Source organism: Ogataea parapolymorpha, chromosome II, assembly GCF_000187245.1.
Source record: "Ogataea parapolymorpha DL-1 chromosome II, whole genome shotgun sequence".
In the NCBI taxonomy this organism is placed as follows: Eukaryota; Fungi; Ascomycota; class Pichiomycetes; order Pichiales; family Pichiaceae; genus Ogataea; species Ogataea parapolymorpha.
In genome coordinates, this window is record NC_027865.1 from 311,570 (window position 1) to 329,938 (window position 18,369).

Genomic DNA, 18,369 nt, shown 5'->3' on the forward strand with positions numbered 1-18,369 from the left:
GGGAATAGCTTCTATTCACTTTGCTTTTTGAAAGCGACAAAAGAAGCCGATGCCGACGGGGAGTTGTTCCATCGGCAATCGCTTGCAACGTTATCGGAGTCGTTGGCTTTCTGGGAGTTCGGTTGGGAGTACCAGAGCGGGACGGGGTTCGAGACGGTGTTCGCAAGGGCCTTTGGGTTGCTCGTCGAGGAGTTTTCACGGTAGATGCATCTTCATATTCCGTCCCGGAAATGATGGTATTTAGCTCAACTTTCGATAGCGAATTGACACGAATCGGAGTTCTCAGAATATTAGAGTCATCTATCTCCAAGGAATTTGCGTGCAAGTTTGTGAGATTCTCACGTGCAGAACCTATTTCATCGTATTCGCTCGGAGACAAAGGAGCCTTGGCCATTCGAGTCGCGTCGTCCAATTTGGAAGGAGACTGATTTGAACTCATATTGGGTTATTTACTATAATCAATCACTATCCGAAAAAGGCGTTTGAAGGCTTTGACTCAAACCTTGTTTGAAAATTGATGATTCGAGAAGGCACTTAAATGCTGAAGTCGGTAGCAGATGTTCTGAATCAACCCAAAAAACTAACAAACATTTGAAAGCACCAGCCCGCATTTTAGCCACACGAAAAAATAAATTTTGGTTTTTTTTAAGGGATATAGATAGACCTTTACTTATGTCTGATCACGGTGATAGTTTGAATGACGGACTGGACTACAATTTCAACTCCTCGGATGATGAGATAGAAAACATGGTACATAACCAAGAGATTTTAAGTTCAGATCCGGAGTCCCAAGTAGAACATGACAACCACTCCAAAAATCACGAAGCGCACAACGTTGGAAAAAGGCGTAAGCGTAAGAGTGATACGCTCTCTCAAAAGAAGAGGCAAAAGATGGAACTTGATATGGAACAAAAACGGAACCTCGCTAAGGAAGTACCCGGTGTGATAGCCGAAAAGCTTGCCGCTAAGATAAGGCAACGCTTTCCTGATTTGTCTCCATTAGAGTTGAGTGAGTTATACATTGGCAAGTCTGCCATCAGAGATACCCAAAGCTTTGTTCTTGAGCGAAATTTGGATAACTACAAAAACTATATTCAGACACAATTGAAGCGAGTCCTTCAAGATAAGGGATATATCTTGATTGTAACAGTATCAGCCATACGAGCATGTGACATATTTCGAGCTGTCAAATCTCTTCCAACTGGATCTCTTAAATTGATCAATAAGAACAAACTTCAAGATGATTTAAAAGTATTAAAGAAGTCAAAGGCCAGACTCTTTATTGGTACCCCTGGAAGGATATCTAGAATTCTTGAGACCGAAAACACACCGTTGACCTTTGAAATGATAGATGCAATCATCTGTGATTCCTCTTTCTTGGACTCAAAGTTGCAAAATATATGGGACTACGACGAGTCTTTTGCATTAGTTAAAAAGGTACTATCAATGAACGAAAAATGCAAAGTCTACCTATACTGATAACTCTTTATTAATCTGATAGATAGATAATAAATAAGGCTAATTGTAGCTGTCAAATTATGAAGAGGAGATCTAACAACATGACGTCTGCGAAGGTTTTCACTTAACTTGTTTTGCGACTGCATTTTCCCATCTTTTAACGTGTTCCATGGAGTATACCTTTTGTGGATCATACGTGTTTTCCTCACCCTTGAGGTACAGGTAATACATAATCACACCGTAAGCTGAGAAAGCAATTGCTGCGTTAACAGTGTGATTTTTTGGCGTATGGTACCAGCCACCAGTCGGTGGCCTAACCCACTTAGGTATAAATTGATGCACCTGGGGTTAGTGAGTAGAAAGAAAGAGAACTTACCATTATAAATTTGAAAGTAAGTGTATTTAGCCCCTCATTCAATTATATATGATCTTGCATATCGTGCGTGTACAAAAAATACCATGCTATAATTTTTCACCGATTTTTTTCAAGTCGGTCACAATAACCTACAACCGTTTTTTTGGCACAATGAATCACGGGCCTCGTATAGCCTTAGGTACACGGTCCTCAACCATGAGATTTGTGAGACATATATCCATATCACCATTGAATAAAGTCGTTGTACAGTCAAAACCGAAGCCTGTTCATAAATTCTCATACGAGAAAGCCAATAATGTCCGGATGAACAGCGACGATTTGGAGACACCTGATTCACCCACAAACTTTGGTGATTATAAGAGAACATCGTATGGACTAAAAGTGTCCGAAGAAGAAGCCCAAAAAATTCCCTCCATATTAGCTTTGCATGCGAGATTGAATCTTTCACCGAATTTCAAAAAGTCGACCCTTGTGAGAGCTCTTACATCCAGAATGAAGAACAATGACTATGTTGATAATCATCAAATGGCTCTTTTTGGATCGAGCATGCTTTCCTACTATACAACAGAGTACCTCATAACAACCTACCCTCGACTTCCAATTGGAATTTTGAAAGCTGCAACTGACGCATTTGTGGGTGATTATCCGCTTCATGACGTCGCTAAAAACGTCTGGGGTATTGAGGAAGATTTGAGTACTAATCTTGAAAAGTACCTGTCTAAAGAGCCCAAATTGTTCAGATTTGGCAGACTTAGATATGACAGGCAGGCACAAGAAGTGGAAGCTGGTATTACAAAATATAGTATCACATCGGAAACTTCCTTGAGTACTGCTACCGCATATGCAAATAGTGTTAGAGCTATCGTGGCTGGTGTGTTTGCGGCAGATGATGAGCGGGAAACCAAAGATTTCATTTACAGACATATTTTGTCAAGAAACGTGGATATATCATCGATGTTCGAATTTGAAGAGCCAGGGAAACTTTTAGCAAGGCTCCTCAAAACGAAGAATATGGAACTTCCTACTATCAGGCTTATCTCTGAAACAGGTAGACAATCGAGTTCTCCAACGTTTATTGTTGGCTGCTTCAGCGGAGATAATCTTCTAGGAGAGGGACAAGGTACCTCCTTGAAAGAGGCTCGTATTCGAAGTTGTGTTAGCGCTCTCAAAGCATTCTACCTTTACAAACCACTTGAACCCCGGGTTCCAAGTGATGAACGTTTTAAGCCGCTATTTGTCGATGAGGGAGAGTCGTTTTATTGAGGAGACCTTAATATCTTTTAGCCTTATATCTGTATATAGTAGGCGTGAATGAGAATGCATCAATTATTTGGCAGTAGTGTGTTCCGTCATCCTAAAAGCTTGCACATGTGTACCAAGCTGTCAAGCTCCAGCCGTATACTGTTTGACTAGCTTAAGCTGTGAGTCATTGAGTTTCTTTAAAATAAGGTCATTGACAAGCTCTGTAATCGACTGACCCAAGAGCGCGTGATCTTTCAAATTCTGGAGGATTGCATAAAGCATTATAGCTGATCTCCTAATTGCTGTATGTTGTGAGTGTAGATATTTGTAGAAGATCAAGTCCAGTTTGAAGACAAGCTCTGAGTGCAATTTAGCAGGAGAGATGTGTTTTCGAAGGTTATCTAGTAGGAGGACTTGAACTGCGACACTATTCGAATTCCTGTCTTGAAGTGCTTCCACATACAGTTCCAAGAAAGGAATCAGATCTAAAGTTTCCGAAACAGCTAAAAACAATTCATCAGAATCAGCCACACTTTCGCATTCAGAGTAAATACCAATCAATTTATGGAAAACCTCACGTATTTGAAACCAGTTGTTATTCAGAATGCAAGTTCGCAGGATCAAAAGGCATGCATATATGTGATCGGGAGATGGGCTAGAAGCAACATAATCCAGAGCTGCCTGTTGCACAACTTTGAGCTCATAAACATTCTCATGACTTAACAAAGACGCAAACTCATAAAGTTCTGCATTTGTAATAGTCTGCCCCAAAAGCTTTTCTAAAAGTGTCTCCGATTTTGAGACATCATAAGGTGTCTTAGAAATTTTGTAGGCCTCAAACTCGGTCCATGAGTCCATTTGCCGGAACAAGTGATTACTGTCGTCATATATCTCAACTTTGGCCAAGCCAGTCATTTGGGAAATAGGATCGGCCGACACCAAAGCGGAAAGTAACTCTTTGGAAGCCTTGGATGGCAAATTGAGCGCTTTCATATCCCCTTGTTTCTCCTCCGCACAACTGTCATTCCTGTTGTCTGATATGGTCAATTGATTAAGATCTGGTGTGGTGTCGGACATAACTTGCAATCTATCAGTTTCCATCTTTTCATCTAACGATTCAGGACCATTTGAATCCCGAACTCGTTCGTTTTGGTCCTGAAATACCTGGGATATATCGTAATTGGGTTTGAAATCAAGAGCTTGATTGTTAACGGTTTCAACAAAAGGATTATCTGGTTCTGAATGATGTTTTGGGTTTATATGGCTCTTGAAATTTGGCATAATCATTGTCATATCGGACTTCACATCGTTTGAACGATCAAAATTATTTCCAACAACCATAGTGAGTCCATCAGCAATGGGCTCCTCTATTTCTGCCAAGCCGAGACTCTCGTGGAATGAAGATGATGGCGACCCAAAGCGTTTCTGAAATTCGAAGGGCATCTTGTCTTTCAAATCTGTTTTCAAAACCCTGTCATCATGTTCGTTGAAGCATTGAATAAAGTCAGATTCATAGATTTCAAAAGCCGCTCTTAAAATTGAGATCAATTTCGTGGGTTCCATGTGAACAACTTCCCAGCTTTTGAATAATCGTCTCAACAGCATTTTTATTTCACGTGAATTCAGCTTGACCTGACTTTGCCTCAACAAGTAATCAACCACCGAATAACAGGTGTCCAGAAATCCTACTCGGTTTTTCACGAACTGCATCGACAAGTTGATATCATCACAATTGGAGGCATCAATACAAAGGTCCAGAACAACATTGAGTGCACTAACCAACTCACTTTGTTGTAATACTTCTGCCATTGCTGTCAGGTTTTCACTATAAAGTGTATGATTCACATTGTAGCAGCAAATTATGCGAAGCAGGTTCTCGGGTTCTAAAATGTAGCACAGTTTTTTGAATGAATCAGGATGCTTGCAATAATCAAAAAATGCGGACGGGTTTATGACCGATAATCGGTTAGCAAGATAGATGAATTTACTCGATGAATTGGTGTTCTCCCCGTATATCAATTTTTTGAGTCCCTCCACTTGATCTTCCCTCTCATCGGAAGAGAGAAGGTTATATATATGGCGCTCTTTTTTTTCGCTTTCAGAATCAAGGTCATATATTTCCGTATGCCTTCGAATTTTATCAACAGGTATATTGAGAGTGAATGTCCCCGTATGGTCCTCTTTCTTTTCAGCATCTTCTTTTTCTTTTTCATTGTACGGGGCATGATCCTGGTTCCCCGATCCTGATGAAACAACCCTATTTAGAGAACTGATTCTTTTTTCAGAAAGGCCTTCATCAAGAATATCTGAACTTTTTTTGCGAGCTACCGTCTTTGATTCACTCCCTGTTCTCTTCATACTCGAATGATGTGCCTCTTTTTGCTTTGAGATAATAAGTTCTTTCATTGATGGCCGACTGTTCGCCCTTTGTATGGACGTCTGATTTGAGACTTGATGGTTTGGCTTTGGTCTAGCTTTTTCCAAAGCTCTCAAGGTGCTGGAGTCTAGTCGACTCACTATACGAGTGCATATTGAAGGGAATATAGTATTCAAACACCAGAATGCAGCTCTCATCGAATCTCGAACGGCAGGCGAAGGGTCTCCAACGCCTTTCGCAATGATTTTTTCAACAGGCTCCAAAAATCCCGCGTTATCGACAATGGATTTGTTATCTCTGTACTTCACTAGTAAAATATGAAGCCATGTTCCTGCGTAAGCCCTGGGCTGTGCATTTTTATCCTGAGCCGCAACCGTTATTTGATTTACTAATCTCTGGCTGTAGCTAGTGTTTATGAGTAGACCTATGATGCCTGCATTCGCGTTCTGTTGTGAAATTGTTTTGCGAGATGACGTGAGTTTGATTAATGACATAACCAATGAATCCACCACGCCGTTGTCGAGATAGGAGCCAAAGTAGATGCCCAGTTCTTTGCATAACTGACATCCATGACTAGAAAGGGTAGTGCGCAGGGAGGACACAGCTTTGCATATACAGTCTTTCTCCATCTTCAAGAATTGTGCGGTCAGCTCCTGATAGTCCGTAATTGCATTCCCTCTTATTATACATCGTAGCTGAACAATTGCCTGCTCTCTAAGAGCCCAGTTGAACTCGGTTTCTCTGCCTTGAAAAGGTGCTGTTAGAGAGTTAAGTTTTTCTGACAGTTGCTCTTCTCCACTGAAATCCATGGGTTTTAGTGAGTCTTGTATAGAATAGAGAGGTACCTCATTCACGAGTTCTGAAATCGTTGGCTCAGTTTCTGAATGCAGTATATTTTGATCGTTTTTATCGAATACATCTCTTGGAGCTTCTTTATGTGAATTCTCTTTGAATGCTGTTCGTAATTGCATGCTGGAGGTATGCATCCTAAGTAAATGATTGTTCACTGCTACCTTTGCCTTTGGTCGATCATGAGCTTTGATATCGGAACCAGATTTGGAGCTGGTATTTTTCTGGTTTGAGATGGTTGTTGTGGTAACTTTTATAGGTCCCGCGCTAACAAAAGATGTCTGATTCATTAATTTGATGTATTCTGCCACCAAGCTTTCATCAATATGATTTAATACTCTGATTGACTGAGATCGAGATATCCTAGATTTCATTAATTGATTAACCAAGTCGCTTTTTGCAGTTCTATTGTTAGGGTTAACAATTTTAAACACCAATACTAATAGCTCTAATGCAGCACTAGAGACTTCGTGGCTTTTGTCATCTAGGAGCATTACTGTTTCCGGAAGGAAAGTCTTGAAACTGAATCCTGGTGTGTTGTCGACAATTTCGCAAAGCATTTTTAACACTTCGTGTCTCACTGATGAATCAAAATGATGCATACCATACGATTTCAAACTCATTTCAAACTCATTCGGCACAGATTGCCAGTAAGTCAACATGGCTTTCTTGGCTGTATTTTTGAGTGATGGCTTTTCATCATTGAGGCGATCTATAAGAAAGGGCACGACCTGAAAGTCCACAAGCTTTAGCACCTTTGAATCTTGAATACTCACACGTTTTACCAAATGACAAATGGTTGAAAATGAATTGGTAGTCAGGCTTGGTTTGTTGTATGCCAATACTAGTGTTTCAAAGTATTTTGGTACGTAAGACAAATTAACTAGATCTCTTTTGATGTGAGCTTTAAATTCCAATATTAGCTGTGATGCTAGCTTATCATCGTTGGATGTGACTGCACGGAACAAAGCGTCACCAGTGATATTTGACATTGCGAGATATTAAATGGGAAATTCTTCAGATGAGGGAGTTTGTTTTTGTAAACAACACGAAATTTATGTAATTTTCCGTTTAGCACAGCCGCAAAACTACGTTGTAAAACGAGACTTGTCATGCACATATCACTATCGTTCCTCATAGATGGGTATCAGCATTTTGCCTGATTTGTGCTTCACGCCATTGAATGAAAGAGCAAGTTTGCCTCCAAACTCGCTTGGCTGACTCCAGCCAATTTGATATTTTGTAAGCGTCAAACCATATATACTATGTTGTTGAACGGCGAACAAAAGACGAAGCCCTATACCCATTCTTCTGTATTTGTGACTCACGTATATTCGCGAAATCCCGATAGCCAAAGGTATTTTTTGTTTTGGCACTAGTTCTCCTGTATCATAAACCATCCACTTTCCCTCGCTTATTCGTTCAGTCGAACAAATCCCAACTGCCTTATTTCTGATCACGAACATAAACACCTTGCCTCTATTCGGGTCAGAAGACCAGTCCCTATTATCTTGGGGGGCACTCAAAATGTTGTTGACAATATCAAGGAATTCTTTGGCGACAGAAATCTCTTTAGGCGACTCAGAGTTTACCTCTACTATCTTTCCATCAACTCCAGATTTCAATTGATGCTGTTCAATCAAGTTCCAAAGCAGGGGGTTGGTTGGGCCAAGCTCTATTCCTTCGATAGCGCGCCGATGATACTTATCATGCAATTGGCGATCGGATTTCATGTGCTGCATATACGACATCTGACATTCTGAACAAACCGTCCTTCGCATGGGGGTAGGAAAATGAGTCTGCTTTAGGTTTCGAGGTCTTTTTCTGGTATGCGCATCCATGTCCTTAGCACAAGGAAGTGGTGAGCCCTGCGATGACGTTTTTCTTTTATCGTTGAGAAGTCTAGTATCACTAACATCAGATTCGAGGGGAAAATTGGACATTACAATTCTGGTATTATCTGTAATTAACACGATTTGAATCGGTGTTCCCCTGCTAACTTTTTGAGGAGCAATGATAGCGTATTGTCCACCAGTGAAATATAATTAAAATGCCCCTATTATTATTTTTTTCGGTGACGAAGACCTTCAACATTTGCTTTTGGTGACAATGACAACGTATAGAAATCCAAATCCTAAATTTGAGCACTTGCTTCCGTTATCCACGAAATGGAAACAACAGATTGCTGAGTGGTTACAAGAAGACATTCCTTCTTTTGACTACGGTGGATATGTGGTCGGAAATAACGTTCAGACCGCAACCCTCTTCTGTAAAGGAGACGGAATTCTTTGCGGAGTTCCTTTTGCGAATGAGGTATATCATCAATGCGGACTTAGTTATGAGTGGCATGTAGATGAAGGAACATTCTTGAGACCCTCAGAAACTGATAGTGGGAAGATAAAAGCGTGTACAGTTAGAGGGCAAGTTAAAAATATCTTGATTGCAGAGCGGCTGTCTCTCAATATCATTTGCAGGTTAAGTGGCATCGCTACTCAGTCACACATCACTATCAAAAAAGCAAGAGAAGCTGGTTATACAGGAATCATTGCGGGGACCAGGAAAACTACACCAGGACTTAGACTGCTTGAGAAATATGCCATGCTTGTAGGAGGTGTGGACACTCACAGGTATGATTTATCATCTATGGTGATGCTCAAGGACAATCATATTTGGGCAACAGGGTCGATCAGACAGGCTATTAAAAATGCAAAGACCGTGGCTGGCTTTAGTACTAAAATAGAAGTCGAAGTTCAGAACGAAATGGAAGCAGAAGAAGCCATTGATGCAGGAGCTGACATAATCATGCTGGATAATTTCAATGGACCTGAGCTTCAAGCTGTCTCTCAATCTCTGAAGAAAAAGTGGTCAGGTAAACGCCAGTTCTTGCTTGAGTGTAGCGGAGGGTTGACTTTAGAAAACATATCTCAATTCTTGAGCAATGACATCGATATTTACTCTACATCTTCCGTGCATCAAGGATGTGCGATCGTTGATTATAGTTTGAAGCTTGATCAAACTAACTAACTAGCTTGTGGCATTAACAATCACTTGTTTTTATTATCGGACTCTACTGTATACCTGTACTCCTATATGGGGCCAATGTGATTGCAAAAGTCACTTATTTAGGTAGCTGTTGGTTTTTCTCTTTTTGTTGTTGTTGTTTTGCAACAGCGTAAACAATGCCTGCAACAAAGCCAATAAAAATGGAGGAAATTGAGAAAAAGTTGATAGGAGCATCAAAGAAGATCAGTCCGCTCAATGCAATCGGCAACTTGTTCAACGCTCCAACCATTGAATAAGTAGTCGATGATGTCACTCTGATACACCAGCCCGAACAGTAGGAAATTCCAACAGAGGAAGCACCAGAGAAAATCATAGCAAAAATAACTGAGTTTCTATTGGCTTCAGGAAAGTTGACAGCCACATTTTCGGGAGACCAGTCTTCCAAAACAAAAGAAGCAATCAACAAAATCGGAATGGATAGTAGATTGTTGTAGAACATGGTGTCAAAATCCTTGAAATTGGTCAGCTTGATTCTCTTCCTCATGCAAAGCACGAAAGTAGCTGATGAAAAACAGTTGAGGAACATCCAGAAATATCCAACACCAAAGACCATATTTCCAGTAGAACTATCCTTGTCACCGTAGCATGCAACAACAGAAGAAAGAACCATCAAAATGAAAGATCCCAAAGCCATGGAAGTCACTGAACCACCAAACCATAAAACTTCACCATATGCAATCAAAATGATAGTCAAATTTTTGAAAATAGTGTAGACTGGGATCGTTAAAAATTGTAAAGCCTTGGAGGATGTGTAAATCATTCCAACCAAAAGAAAAGCAATTGGTGACCACTTTTTCGCCTCAATATAATTGAATTCTCTGTAGGTGATGATCCCAAGGAACTTCAGTATAGAGATGGTGATCAGACAAACAATAGATTGAACGGCTAATAAAAAAAAGTTCAGATTGAAATCACCAGAAACAACGTATTTATTAGTAACAGTCATCAAAATAGAAGATGCGCAATAAGCAAATATAGAGACTGGGCCAGAGTTGGCTAGCTGGCTCAAAAGCGAGCTGCTTTGTGGTGGTGGCTGGATAGTGGCGACTGGAGGGTCCTCTTTTTTCTCAGACATCTTTAGTGAAAACTTTATCACAAAAGAAAAACAAGTTATCTTGAAATGCCACGAATTTTTAAATTTTCTGCCGGCCGCCAAGCCAACCTGGCAAAAATTTGGCGAGACCGCTCGGCACTTATCTAAACATTTGTGAAGTAATAATTATCTTTCGAGATTACCAGTGTGACAATTATACTACGGTGGTACACAGCAGTTGCCGTTTTTGAGGGCAGTTCTGAATGACACCTCATTAGTAGCTCAGATCTTAGGCTACTGTAGTCTTATTATTTGGAAGTTCTCAACTATGTAATTAATGATACTTTATTAAGTGGTTGGTGTACGGAGTCGTCCATTCCGTTATTCTCTAAAAAATTGGAGTGCTAAATCTTGGAGCCTCTTACAAAACTTCTCATTATGGTGAACGACAACGAGATAAGCAAAGAAGAAAGGCTTGAGCAAGCCCGGAAGAAGTTCGAGGAACTGAAGAAAAAGAAGAAAGGTAAGAAGAAGGGCAATGTTGGGGACCATGAACGCGAATCCAAAGATAAGGAAAAACTTAACCACAGCTTCAAGAAGACAATGGCAAATACAGCAACAGGTTTGGATACGGGTGATGGTTCTGAACCTGACGATTCTGAAATACTTGTGACTCCTGATGATTGCATCTCAGGGGCTGAATCTATCATCAATGAACAAGAAGTACAAGTTATACCAGAAAGGCACAAATTGGATGATAACGACTATCAGCATGGTAACGATCGCAAAAGCCAAGAACCCTCAAAACCAGAGATTACGGGTTCATCTGATTCGCCTGATTTGGATGCTGAAAGTAAAGTGAAACAGCAATCTTCGCTGGTCGACGAAACCAAATCTCAATATGCAGAGGAAAGTCACGATGAGGACCCTTCGAAGCAGGTGAAATACCTAGAAGCAAAGCTTCGCGATACGATCGAGCAGAATTCCCAACTTTTGAAAGAAAATCTGGAGCTGAAATCAGCCCAACTACTTTTGACGTCAAAAATTAGTTCACTCGAAGAGAAGGTGCAATCTTTCGAAATTTTAAATAATAGCTTGCAACGACAATTGAGTGAGCAAATTCATGACGTGTCATGTGCTGAGGTCCCCAATAGCGGTGAAACCTTTCATAACTCCTCGCTTGAAAAAGATTCCCCTACGAAGTCCTCCCCCAGCTTCCAAACATTCAACAGTTTCAATAATTTATCAAACGACTATCTTGACATAGTTGACATCCGTGAGCGTCTGGCCCAATGGAAAGGTTGGAATCTTGACATGAAATCATGGAGAAGTGTTGGAAGTGGGTCGCTACTCGAGTTGTAGTGTACCAGGCTAATAATCTTCGTTGCGAATGTTCCTAGGGCTGTGTACCTATATGTATGTCTATATCTGTATAGATCTATCTATGTACATTGGTTTAGATGGCAAAAAAAAAATCAGTTTGATTCTGCAATGTTTCGTTTCCAACCGAAAGCAAATTCAAGGCTGCTTTTCAACACTTTACATCGAACCCGCGGCGTATCGAAAAAAGTAAAGTCATCGAAAGTAATTGGCATTGATTTGGGAACAACCAATTCTGCGGTTGCGGTGTTAGAAGGGAATAAACCTAAAATCCTTGAAAATCAAAATGGTGACCGTACAACACCCTCCATTGTAGCTTTCACAAAAGAAGGTGATGTTCTTGTTGGCACAGCTGCAAAACGCCAAAGTATTATCAACCATGAGAACACCTTTTATGCCACTAAAAGATTGATTGGACGGAAATATAATGATGATGAGGTTCAAAATGATATTCACAGACTGCCTTACAAAATCGTCGAGCATGCTAATGGAGATGCTTGGCTGCAAACAACCATTGCGCAAGGCCTGTCATACTCGCCCGCCCAGATAGGTGGTTTCATATTACGTGAGATGAAAAGGGTTGCTGAGCTACAACTAGCTGAAGAGGTAAAAAATGCGGTTATTACAGTTCCCGCTTACTTTAACGACTCACAACGGCAGGCTACCAAGACAGCAGGTGAGTTAGTTGGACTCAATGTGGTAAGGGTGATAAATGAGCCTACGGCTGCTTCACTAGCTTATGGTATTGGAAGTAAGGACAAGAAAAAGGGGATTGTTGCGGTTTATGATTTAGGCGGCGGAACATTTGACATTTCGATACTTGATATTGAAGCCGGTGTATTTGAGGTGCGATCCACCAATGGCGACACACATCTTGGAGGCGAAGACCTGGACAATATATTAGTTGAGTTTATTTTGAAACGATTCCAAACGAAAACCGGTATCGATCTTCGTCAAGATAAAATTGCTGTTCAAAGAATTCGTCAAGCTGCGGAGAAGGCCAAAATTGAGCTATCACATGTGAAGAGTACTACAATTGATTTGCCTTTTATTACCAAAACTGAAAGCATCAGTATACCTCTCACAGAAGAGGAGCTTGATAACATGAGTTCGGATCTGATTGAGCGGACAATACTTCCGGTCAGAAAAGCTCTCAAAGACGCCGACTTGAAAGTGCAAGATATCGACGAAGTCATTCTAGTTGGTGGGATGACCAGAATGCCTAAAATAAGAAATACTGTCGAGAATTTTTTTGGTATAAAGCCAACAACTGAAGTTAATCCTGATGAGGCTGTGGCTCTTGGCGCTGCTATTCAAGGCGCTGTCCTTTCAGGAGAAGTGAAGGATGTCTTACTTTTGGACGTTACACCATTGACTCTCGGAATTGAAACATATGGGGGCATGTTTTCACCACTTTTGCCACGTAATTCTACGGTGCCCTGCAGAGTTACTCAAATGTATTCAACCGCTGTGGATGGGCAAAGCTCCATAGACATCAATGTCTATCAAGGAGAACGGCCGTTGGTGCAGGACAACATATTAATCGGAAAGTTCAAACTGACTGATATTCCACCTTTGCCCAAGGGCACGCCGCAAATTGAAGTGATGTTTGATGTTGACGCGGATGGGATCATCAAAGTGAGTGCAAGAGATAAAGAAACTGGAAAGAAATCATCAATTACCGTGTTTGGAAAGGGTGGTCTAACTGAAGAGGAAGTCAAACGGTTGGTAGATGAAAGTAAACAAACAACAGAGCAAGATCAGGTAAAACTCAATTTCTTGAAGTTAGTCAACAACTTGGAATTAATAGTGTTTGATACCGAACAAGTTCTCAAGGATATTGAGAACTATGTGGATACAAACGAGGCAACCACATTAAAGCGAAAACTTAACACCGTCAAAAAGATGATTGATGATTCAAGAAAAGGGGACCTGTTCGACCAAGATCTCATCAAGGCAGCACAAGAAGAATTACAGGAGGAAGCATTGCAAGTTATACAGAAGGCAGCTGAAAGAAGTAAGACACAACGAAAAGCCGAAAATTGATTCTTCTCTGGTTACAGATATTTAGTAAACTCAACACTTTCGTATTAAACAGCCAGAGCGCATCGTTTTTTCCCAAAGTAGACATTTCCTTGCACGCGTCGTGTTCCCAAAAAAATTTATTCCAGCACTTAAATAGAAGTGGTCACTAGGAAAACATTGTTTACTTCACGCACTAAAACCAAAGATTGAGTTAAAACCATTTAAGTCAAAAACTGTAGGTTTATTGCAGTGTTCTCACCCATCAACAGCTTCAATAATATTTGGGTACGTTGAGCACCACTGACTTCTTCAAAGGAACCATAATAAATCATAATGTATAGCCATTCCAACTTGTCAACTTCATCCGCAGGTTCTCACTCTAAGCGATTGTCTTCGAACAACCCTTTCAGGTCGGCTATTCTACAAGAAGAATCAAGAATGGTCGGTGATGACATAAATTACAGGCGTTGGTTGGAGAAGCACGCGGAAGAAAGTATAGATTCAGACTACGAAAATCATCCTCCAACGAGGACTTATACTAAGCCAGAATTGTATTCTGCGAAGTCGGAGTCATCAATGTAAGTATGAATTCCAAATTGAGGAGATCAAAAAAATCCTCGAAGTTGAAGCATGCACAGGTCAGAAAAGATCACGGGCGAATCATTTTGCAAGTCAAAGCAACATTGGGAACACAGGAAAATGGAGTATCTATCGAATGAGTATTTGGAGAAGCTGCACTTTTTTGTGCACACGGGGGTCTCCAGTGCAAAGATGTACTAAGAGAACTTTCTGTCTTAGGGATATTTGGTGCTTGACAGCCATTGAAGCCCTACAGGATAGGAAATGATCACTTTACCAGTTGAATGACCTACTTGCTTGTTGGCGACCCCATAATATTTACAACGGATTTGTGTGACACACGAGAAATGCCAAGTTTCCCAATATTCTTTCTTGACTTGCAGGCTGTGCCTCAACTTTGTTTTGCTGTCGCGACACAATATAAAGTTTTAAATTACTAACCTTTTAGACTTTATTCCAAGATGTCTAACAATCCGTTCACCGAAATGTTATCTCCTTCTTCAACCGGAACTGGAAATGTTCGAAATCATTCACAAAGCAGTTTGTCAAAACCTTCTCACCAGTTGCCAGGAAAACCTCATAAGCATGCCCAATACGATGAACACTCTGATTATTATGATGACCATGACCTACCGCCTCCTTACGATGAAGTCACAAATAAATACCAGAAAGATGAGTATCCCAAAGACGAGAAATTGAAACAAAGCAGCGAGTCTAGTTCGAGCGAGTCTTCTCCCAATCCATTTCCTGCGTCATCCTCCGCCCCAAAGCAATATTATAAAACCCGTAGGGAGCATAATGGAAAACGGTTAGATGCAGAGCAGATGACAGGAACAGTGGTCACAAAAATTGCGTCAGATGGCAGAGTCAGATCTAAAAGTGCGGGTGAGTCTAGCAGACCACACAAGTCTAGTGAGCACAGATCCTCTCGCGGCCACAAAGAGCGTAGATCTCATCGTCACCACCGGTCTAAAAAACAAACTGTGATGGATAAACCAAAGAACTTGGATACCATAGACAAGTTGGATGTTACTGGTTTTTTTTCGGGTGGCGGTTTTCACCACGATGGTCCGTTTGATGCTTGTACGCCTCATAGAAACAAAGATACTAAAGCAGCACCCGTTATGGCGTTCCCAGTTGATGGCCCAAATAATTCGATCAAAGGAATGGCTCCCAAGAACAACAGGGATCAACAAATTGATATGGTTTTCGGTTACAATGAAGAAGATCCTATATACACATCGAAATCAAAGGGCGTTCAAACTGCAGGCAAAAGCCCATACAGCAATGGAGTCGTGGTTAAGCGAGCTTCCGCTTCAAATAGCACATTTCTCGATTTAAAGCCCAACCCAAATGTCGTTGCATTTGACTCAAATGTGAAGTCTGCTCCAATCCATGGCGATACAACTTTGGGGCTTGGCTCTTCCACATTCTTAGATGGGGCTCCAGCCTATGGAGTTCACGAAAAGAAGGATGGAGGGGAGCTGGGTAGAAAGAAAAGTCTTGTGGATAGACTAAGGAAGAAAGATGACGAAACCACAGGTTTACTAAGAAGAGTCAAAAGTTTGAAAGTGTCCAGACGATAGACAACAGTGATGTCATGCAATTTTGTTTTCTCTACGCTCGTACTTGTTTTAGTTTGAAAGTTGATGGACCAATCTACACTATGAGAAGGTTCCACTTTTGTTTCTGTTAAAATGTTACCTGTAACTGATCTCTAGCAGCTTCAGAGTTTTTTTTTATCGCTAGTACAAATTGAAGTGTGAGGAGTGACATAATTTATCTCAGTATAAATAAGATTTGTAATACCCTTACGAATGAGCTGTAATAACTCGATTTGTCCTACCGTATTCATTCGATCGGTGGATCGGCATATCATAGACGAGGACCTCAGCCCCAATAGTTGGTCTGAGCAACAGCTAAATATACTAAAAGGTATAGTTAAACATATTAGTCCGAAAGATCATCAATTCAGCGTGAGTTTCAATTTCACAGACCTCAGTAAGTCGTGGCAAATAAGCAAGGATCGCATTTATGCAAAGATTATTGAGCTATATTACATACGACATGCTTCACCAAATCAGTTGGATGTTGAAGATTCCAGTAGCAAGGAAAAGCAAATTTGGTTCGAGCTATCAACTGACAAAGACTGTGAAAAATATCATCCTGTTCATGAGTTGGAGCTGTTAAAAATCAACCCAATAATTTCGGACCACAGCGACACAGCAGGACTCCAGTATAGACAACCCTTCTCTTCGGGGCAGAATCCTTCTCTGGATGTTGGCTCAACGAGAATAGCTCCATTGGATGCAGACAATTCAAACTCTAGTTCAAGCGATGAAAGTGATACAAACATGGCGGCAACTTCAGCTTATCTCTATCGATCGAAATTCATACAGCGTGAAATTCCAAATCAAATTGGCCCACCTGATTACGAATTGGAACAGGAAATCAATAACAATGACTATTTATTGGCGGGAACAACCGAGAGCTTATCAAAATCACTATTAGAGCAAGAGCTCTTAGATCGTATTTGAATCACATACCTGGCCGCGAAGTTAACTTCATTCGGACTCGTGTGCGGATGTGAAAATATGAATATAATCAGACTTTTATTAAGACGAACCCTTTAATATTACTCAATTCTCGTGGGCATCAAATTCAACCTTAATTTAGGGTTCCTGAGGTCCGTTTAAATCTGACCTTTTTGCAAACCCAAGTTGGATAAGCGATCGGAAAGATTTCAAAATTTTCCTCTATGTGGAAACGAAGATTACATAGTAGAACTAAATGCGAATCCAGTGAAACTGATATAGAACAACTTCACCTGATGTGATCGGCTTGCAGAGTCTGTGATGTCCATAGAATTTTAAATTTTTAATGAGCTTTTTTTCCTGGTTCGCTGGAACATTCAGATTCGGCAACGAACTGAACCTGAAAAGACTGAGGCGAGCCGGTCTGTTCCAGGCGAAAGATCTTTTATCGTGTCGTCATATTCTGTCTTTGATTAGCGCTGGTTCCAGGTAGCAACATGTTTCAAGTGGGAAGATACTCTATTTCTTCATCGTAGCTGTTCTTTTTCGTGGTTCGTCTGTTGAAGAGCTGGAAATTGTCACTTGCTCGCACTTCTCAAATGTAACCCCCATCATCTTATTCAGTACTTGATCCAAATCTACCACATTAGCTTCTACCCTCTTCTTTGATCTTTGGGGGAATAGAAACGTTCGAACGACTTCATCCTCGATCGTAAGCAAACTCTTTGTGGTTTAAAATAGAATCTGTTATATCTTCTCTTCACACATCGAAATGCATTGGGTCTATACATGATCGATATTTTCCTTAAAAGAGGGGTGCATAATGCCTCTATCCTTCACTTTTTGACAAATTTTGAGAGCATTCGTAGTGGCCTCATTTAATTGCTTCTGTTTAAAGTATTATTTCTTCTTGATATAACATGTTAGTATTACAGCAAATTCTATCCAAAGTGATCCTTCGAAGTCTAGCTGTGTTGTTTTATCTGCGAATCAATCATTATGGCATCTCATAAAGATATTTAGCTGTTTAGTTTAAGGGCAAACTCATGACTATTAGGTCAATCCAGGAACGGGAACTAACCGTGTTAGAGTAAAGTTATTTGTTGTCAAGTGCCTTTCGAAGGGAACATCCCCTTATTCAGAATTCATGACATGTCGGAGCCATATCGCTGTAATAGCTGTGCTTCTAGTTACAGCACGTGAGACGTAATAAAACATTTAGAGACTCATGGTATAACGTGTTCACCAATGACTTAGAGATGCATCCGATGTTTTCTAGGCACTGTCGCACAAATACTGATCATCGGCAGCAAAACTGAGTCCCAGCTAGAGTTGTAGCCTATTTGAAACTTTGTGATAGTCACCGAAACAATGCTTGTCTCTTCCACGCTGTGAATGTCATCAATGCTGTAGTTTTCAGCAAGTTATTACAGTCAATTCATGGGTGGCTAAT

General features: G+C 40.6%; 11 protein-coding genes across 11 annotated transcripts; 7 read left to right on the forward strand and 4 right to left on the reverse strand.

The window, feature by feature from the left end:
• Positions 1–672: 672 nt before the first annotated feature.
• Positions 673–1,479, forward strand: HPODL_04707 (Protein CMS1; the record flags this gene model as incomplete). The annotated part of the gene is made up of 1 exon (XM_014081051.1): positions 673–1,479. The coding sequence occupies one exon, from the start codon at positions 673–675 to the stop codon at positions 1,477–1,479; it is 807 nt and encodes a 268-aa protein (XP_013936526.1).
• A 99-nt stretch (positions 1,480–1,578) lies between these two features.
• HPODL_05121 (putative membrane protein) lies at positions 1,579–1,837 on the reverse strand (the record flags this gene model as incomplete). Its single annotated transcript, XM_014081052.1, has 2 exons — positions 1,579–1,800; positions 1,835–1,837. The coding sequence occupies 2 exons, from the start codon at positions 1,835–1,837 to the stop codon at positions 1,579–1,581; spliced, it is 225 nt and encodes a 74-aa protein (XP_013936527.1).
• A 192-nt stretch (positions 1,838–2,029) lies between these two features.
• Positions 2,030–3,097, forward strand: HPODL_04708 (Mitochondrial ribosomal protein of the large subunit; the record flags this gene model as incomplete). The annotated part of the gene is made up of 1 exon (XM_014081053.1): positions 2,030–3,097. One exon carries the CDS (start codon positions 2,030–2,032, stop codon positions 3,095–3,097), a length of 1,068 nt encoding a protein of 355 aa, XP_013936528.1.
• Positions 3,098–3,217: 120 nt separating this feature from the next.
• On the reverse strand, positions 3,218–7,294 carry HPODL_04709 (Protein STU1; the record flags this gene model as incomplete). Its single annotated transcript, XM_014081054.1, has 1 exon — positions 3,218–7,294. One exon carries the CDS (start codon positions 7,292–7,294, stop codon positions 3,218–3,220), a length of 4,077 nt encoding a protein of 1,358 aa, XP_013936529.1.
• A 132-nt stretch (positions 7,295–7,426) lies between these two features.
• HPODL_04710 (uncharacterized protein) lies at positions 7,427–8,053 on the reverse strand (the record flags this gene model as incomplete). Its single annotated transcript, XM_014081055.1, has 1 exon — positions 7,427–8,053. One exon carries the CDS (start codon positions 8,051–8,053, stop codon positions 7,427–7,429), a length of 627 nt encoding a protein of 208 aa, XP_013936530.1.
• A 358-nt stretch (positions 8,054–8,411) lies between these two features.
• HPODL_04711 (Nicotinate-nucleotide pyrophosphorylase [carboxylating]) lies at positions 8,412–9,326 on the forward strand (the record flags this gene model as incomplete). Its single annotated transcript, XM_014081056.1, has 1 exon — positions 8,412–9,326. The coding sequence occupies one exon, from the start codon at positions 8,412–8,414 to the stop codon at positions 9,324–9,326; it is 915 nt and encodes a 304-aa protein (XP_013936531.1).
• A 94-nt stretch (positions 9,327–9,420) lies between these two features.
• HPODL_04712 (GDP-mannose transporter) lies at positions 9,421–10,440 on the reverse strand (the record flags this gene model as incomplete). The annotated part of the gene is made up of 1 exon (XM_014081057.1): positions 9,421–10,440. One exon carries the CDS (start codon positions 10,438–10,440, stop codon positions 9,421–9,423), a length of 1,020 nt encoding a protein of 339 aa, XP_013936532.1.
• Positions 10,441–10,836: 396 nt separating this feature from the next.
• On the forward strand, positions 10,837–11,760 carry HPODL_04713 (uncharacterized protein; the record flags this gene model as incomplete). The annotated part of the gene is made up of 1 exon (XM_014081058.1): positions 10,837–11,760. The coding sequence occupies one exon, from the start codon at positions 10,837–10,839 to the stop codon at positions 11,758–11,760; it is 924 nt and encodes a 307-aa protein (XP_013936533.1).
• A 588-nt stretch (positions 11,761–12,348) lies between these two features.
• On the forward strand, positions 12,349–13,824 carry HPODL_04714 (Heat shock protein SSC1, mitochondrial; the record flags this gene model as incomplete). Its single annotated transcript, XM_014081059.1, has 1 exon — positions 12,349–13,824. One exon carries the CDS (start codon positions 12,349–12,351, stop codon positions 13,822–13,824), a length of 1,476 nt encoding a protein of 491 aa, XP_013936534.1.
• Positions 13,825–14,136: 312 nt separating this feature from the next.
• HPODL_04715 (uncharacterized protein) lies at positions 14,137–15,968 on the forward strand (the record flags this gene model as incomplete). The annotated part of the gene is made up of 2 exons (XM_014081060.1): positions 14,137–14,381; positions 14,831–15,968. 2 exons carry the CDS (start codon positions 14,137–14,139, stop codon positions 15,966–15,968), a joined length of 1,383 nt encoding a protein of 460 aa, XP_013936535.1.
• Positions 15,969–16,199: 231 nt separating this feature from the next.
• HPODL_04716 (uncharacterized protein) lies at positions 16,200–16,919 on the forward strand (the record flags this gene model as incomplete). Its single annotated transcript, XM_014081061.1, has 1 exon — positions 16,200–16,919. One exon carries the CDS (start codon positions 16,200–16,202, stop codon positions 16,917–16,919), a length of 720 nt encoding a protein of 239 aa, XP_013936536.1.
• Between the last annotated feature and the right edge of the window lie 1,450 nt (positions 16,920–18,369).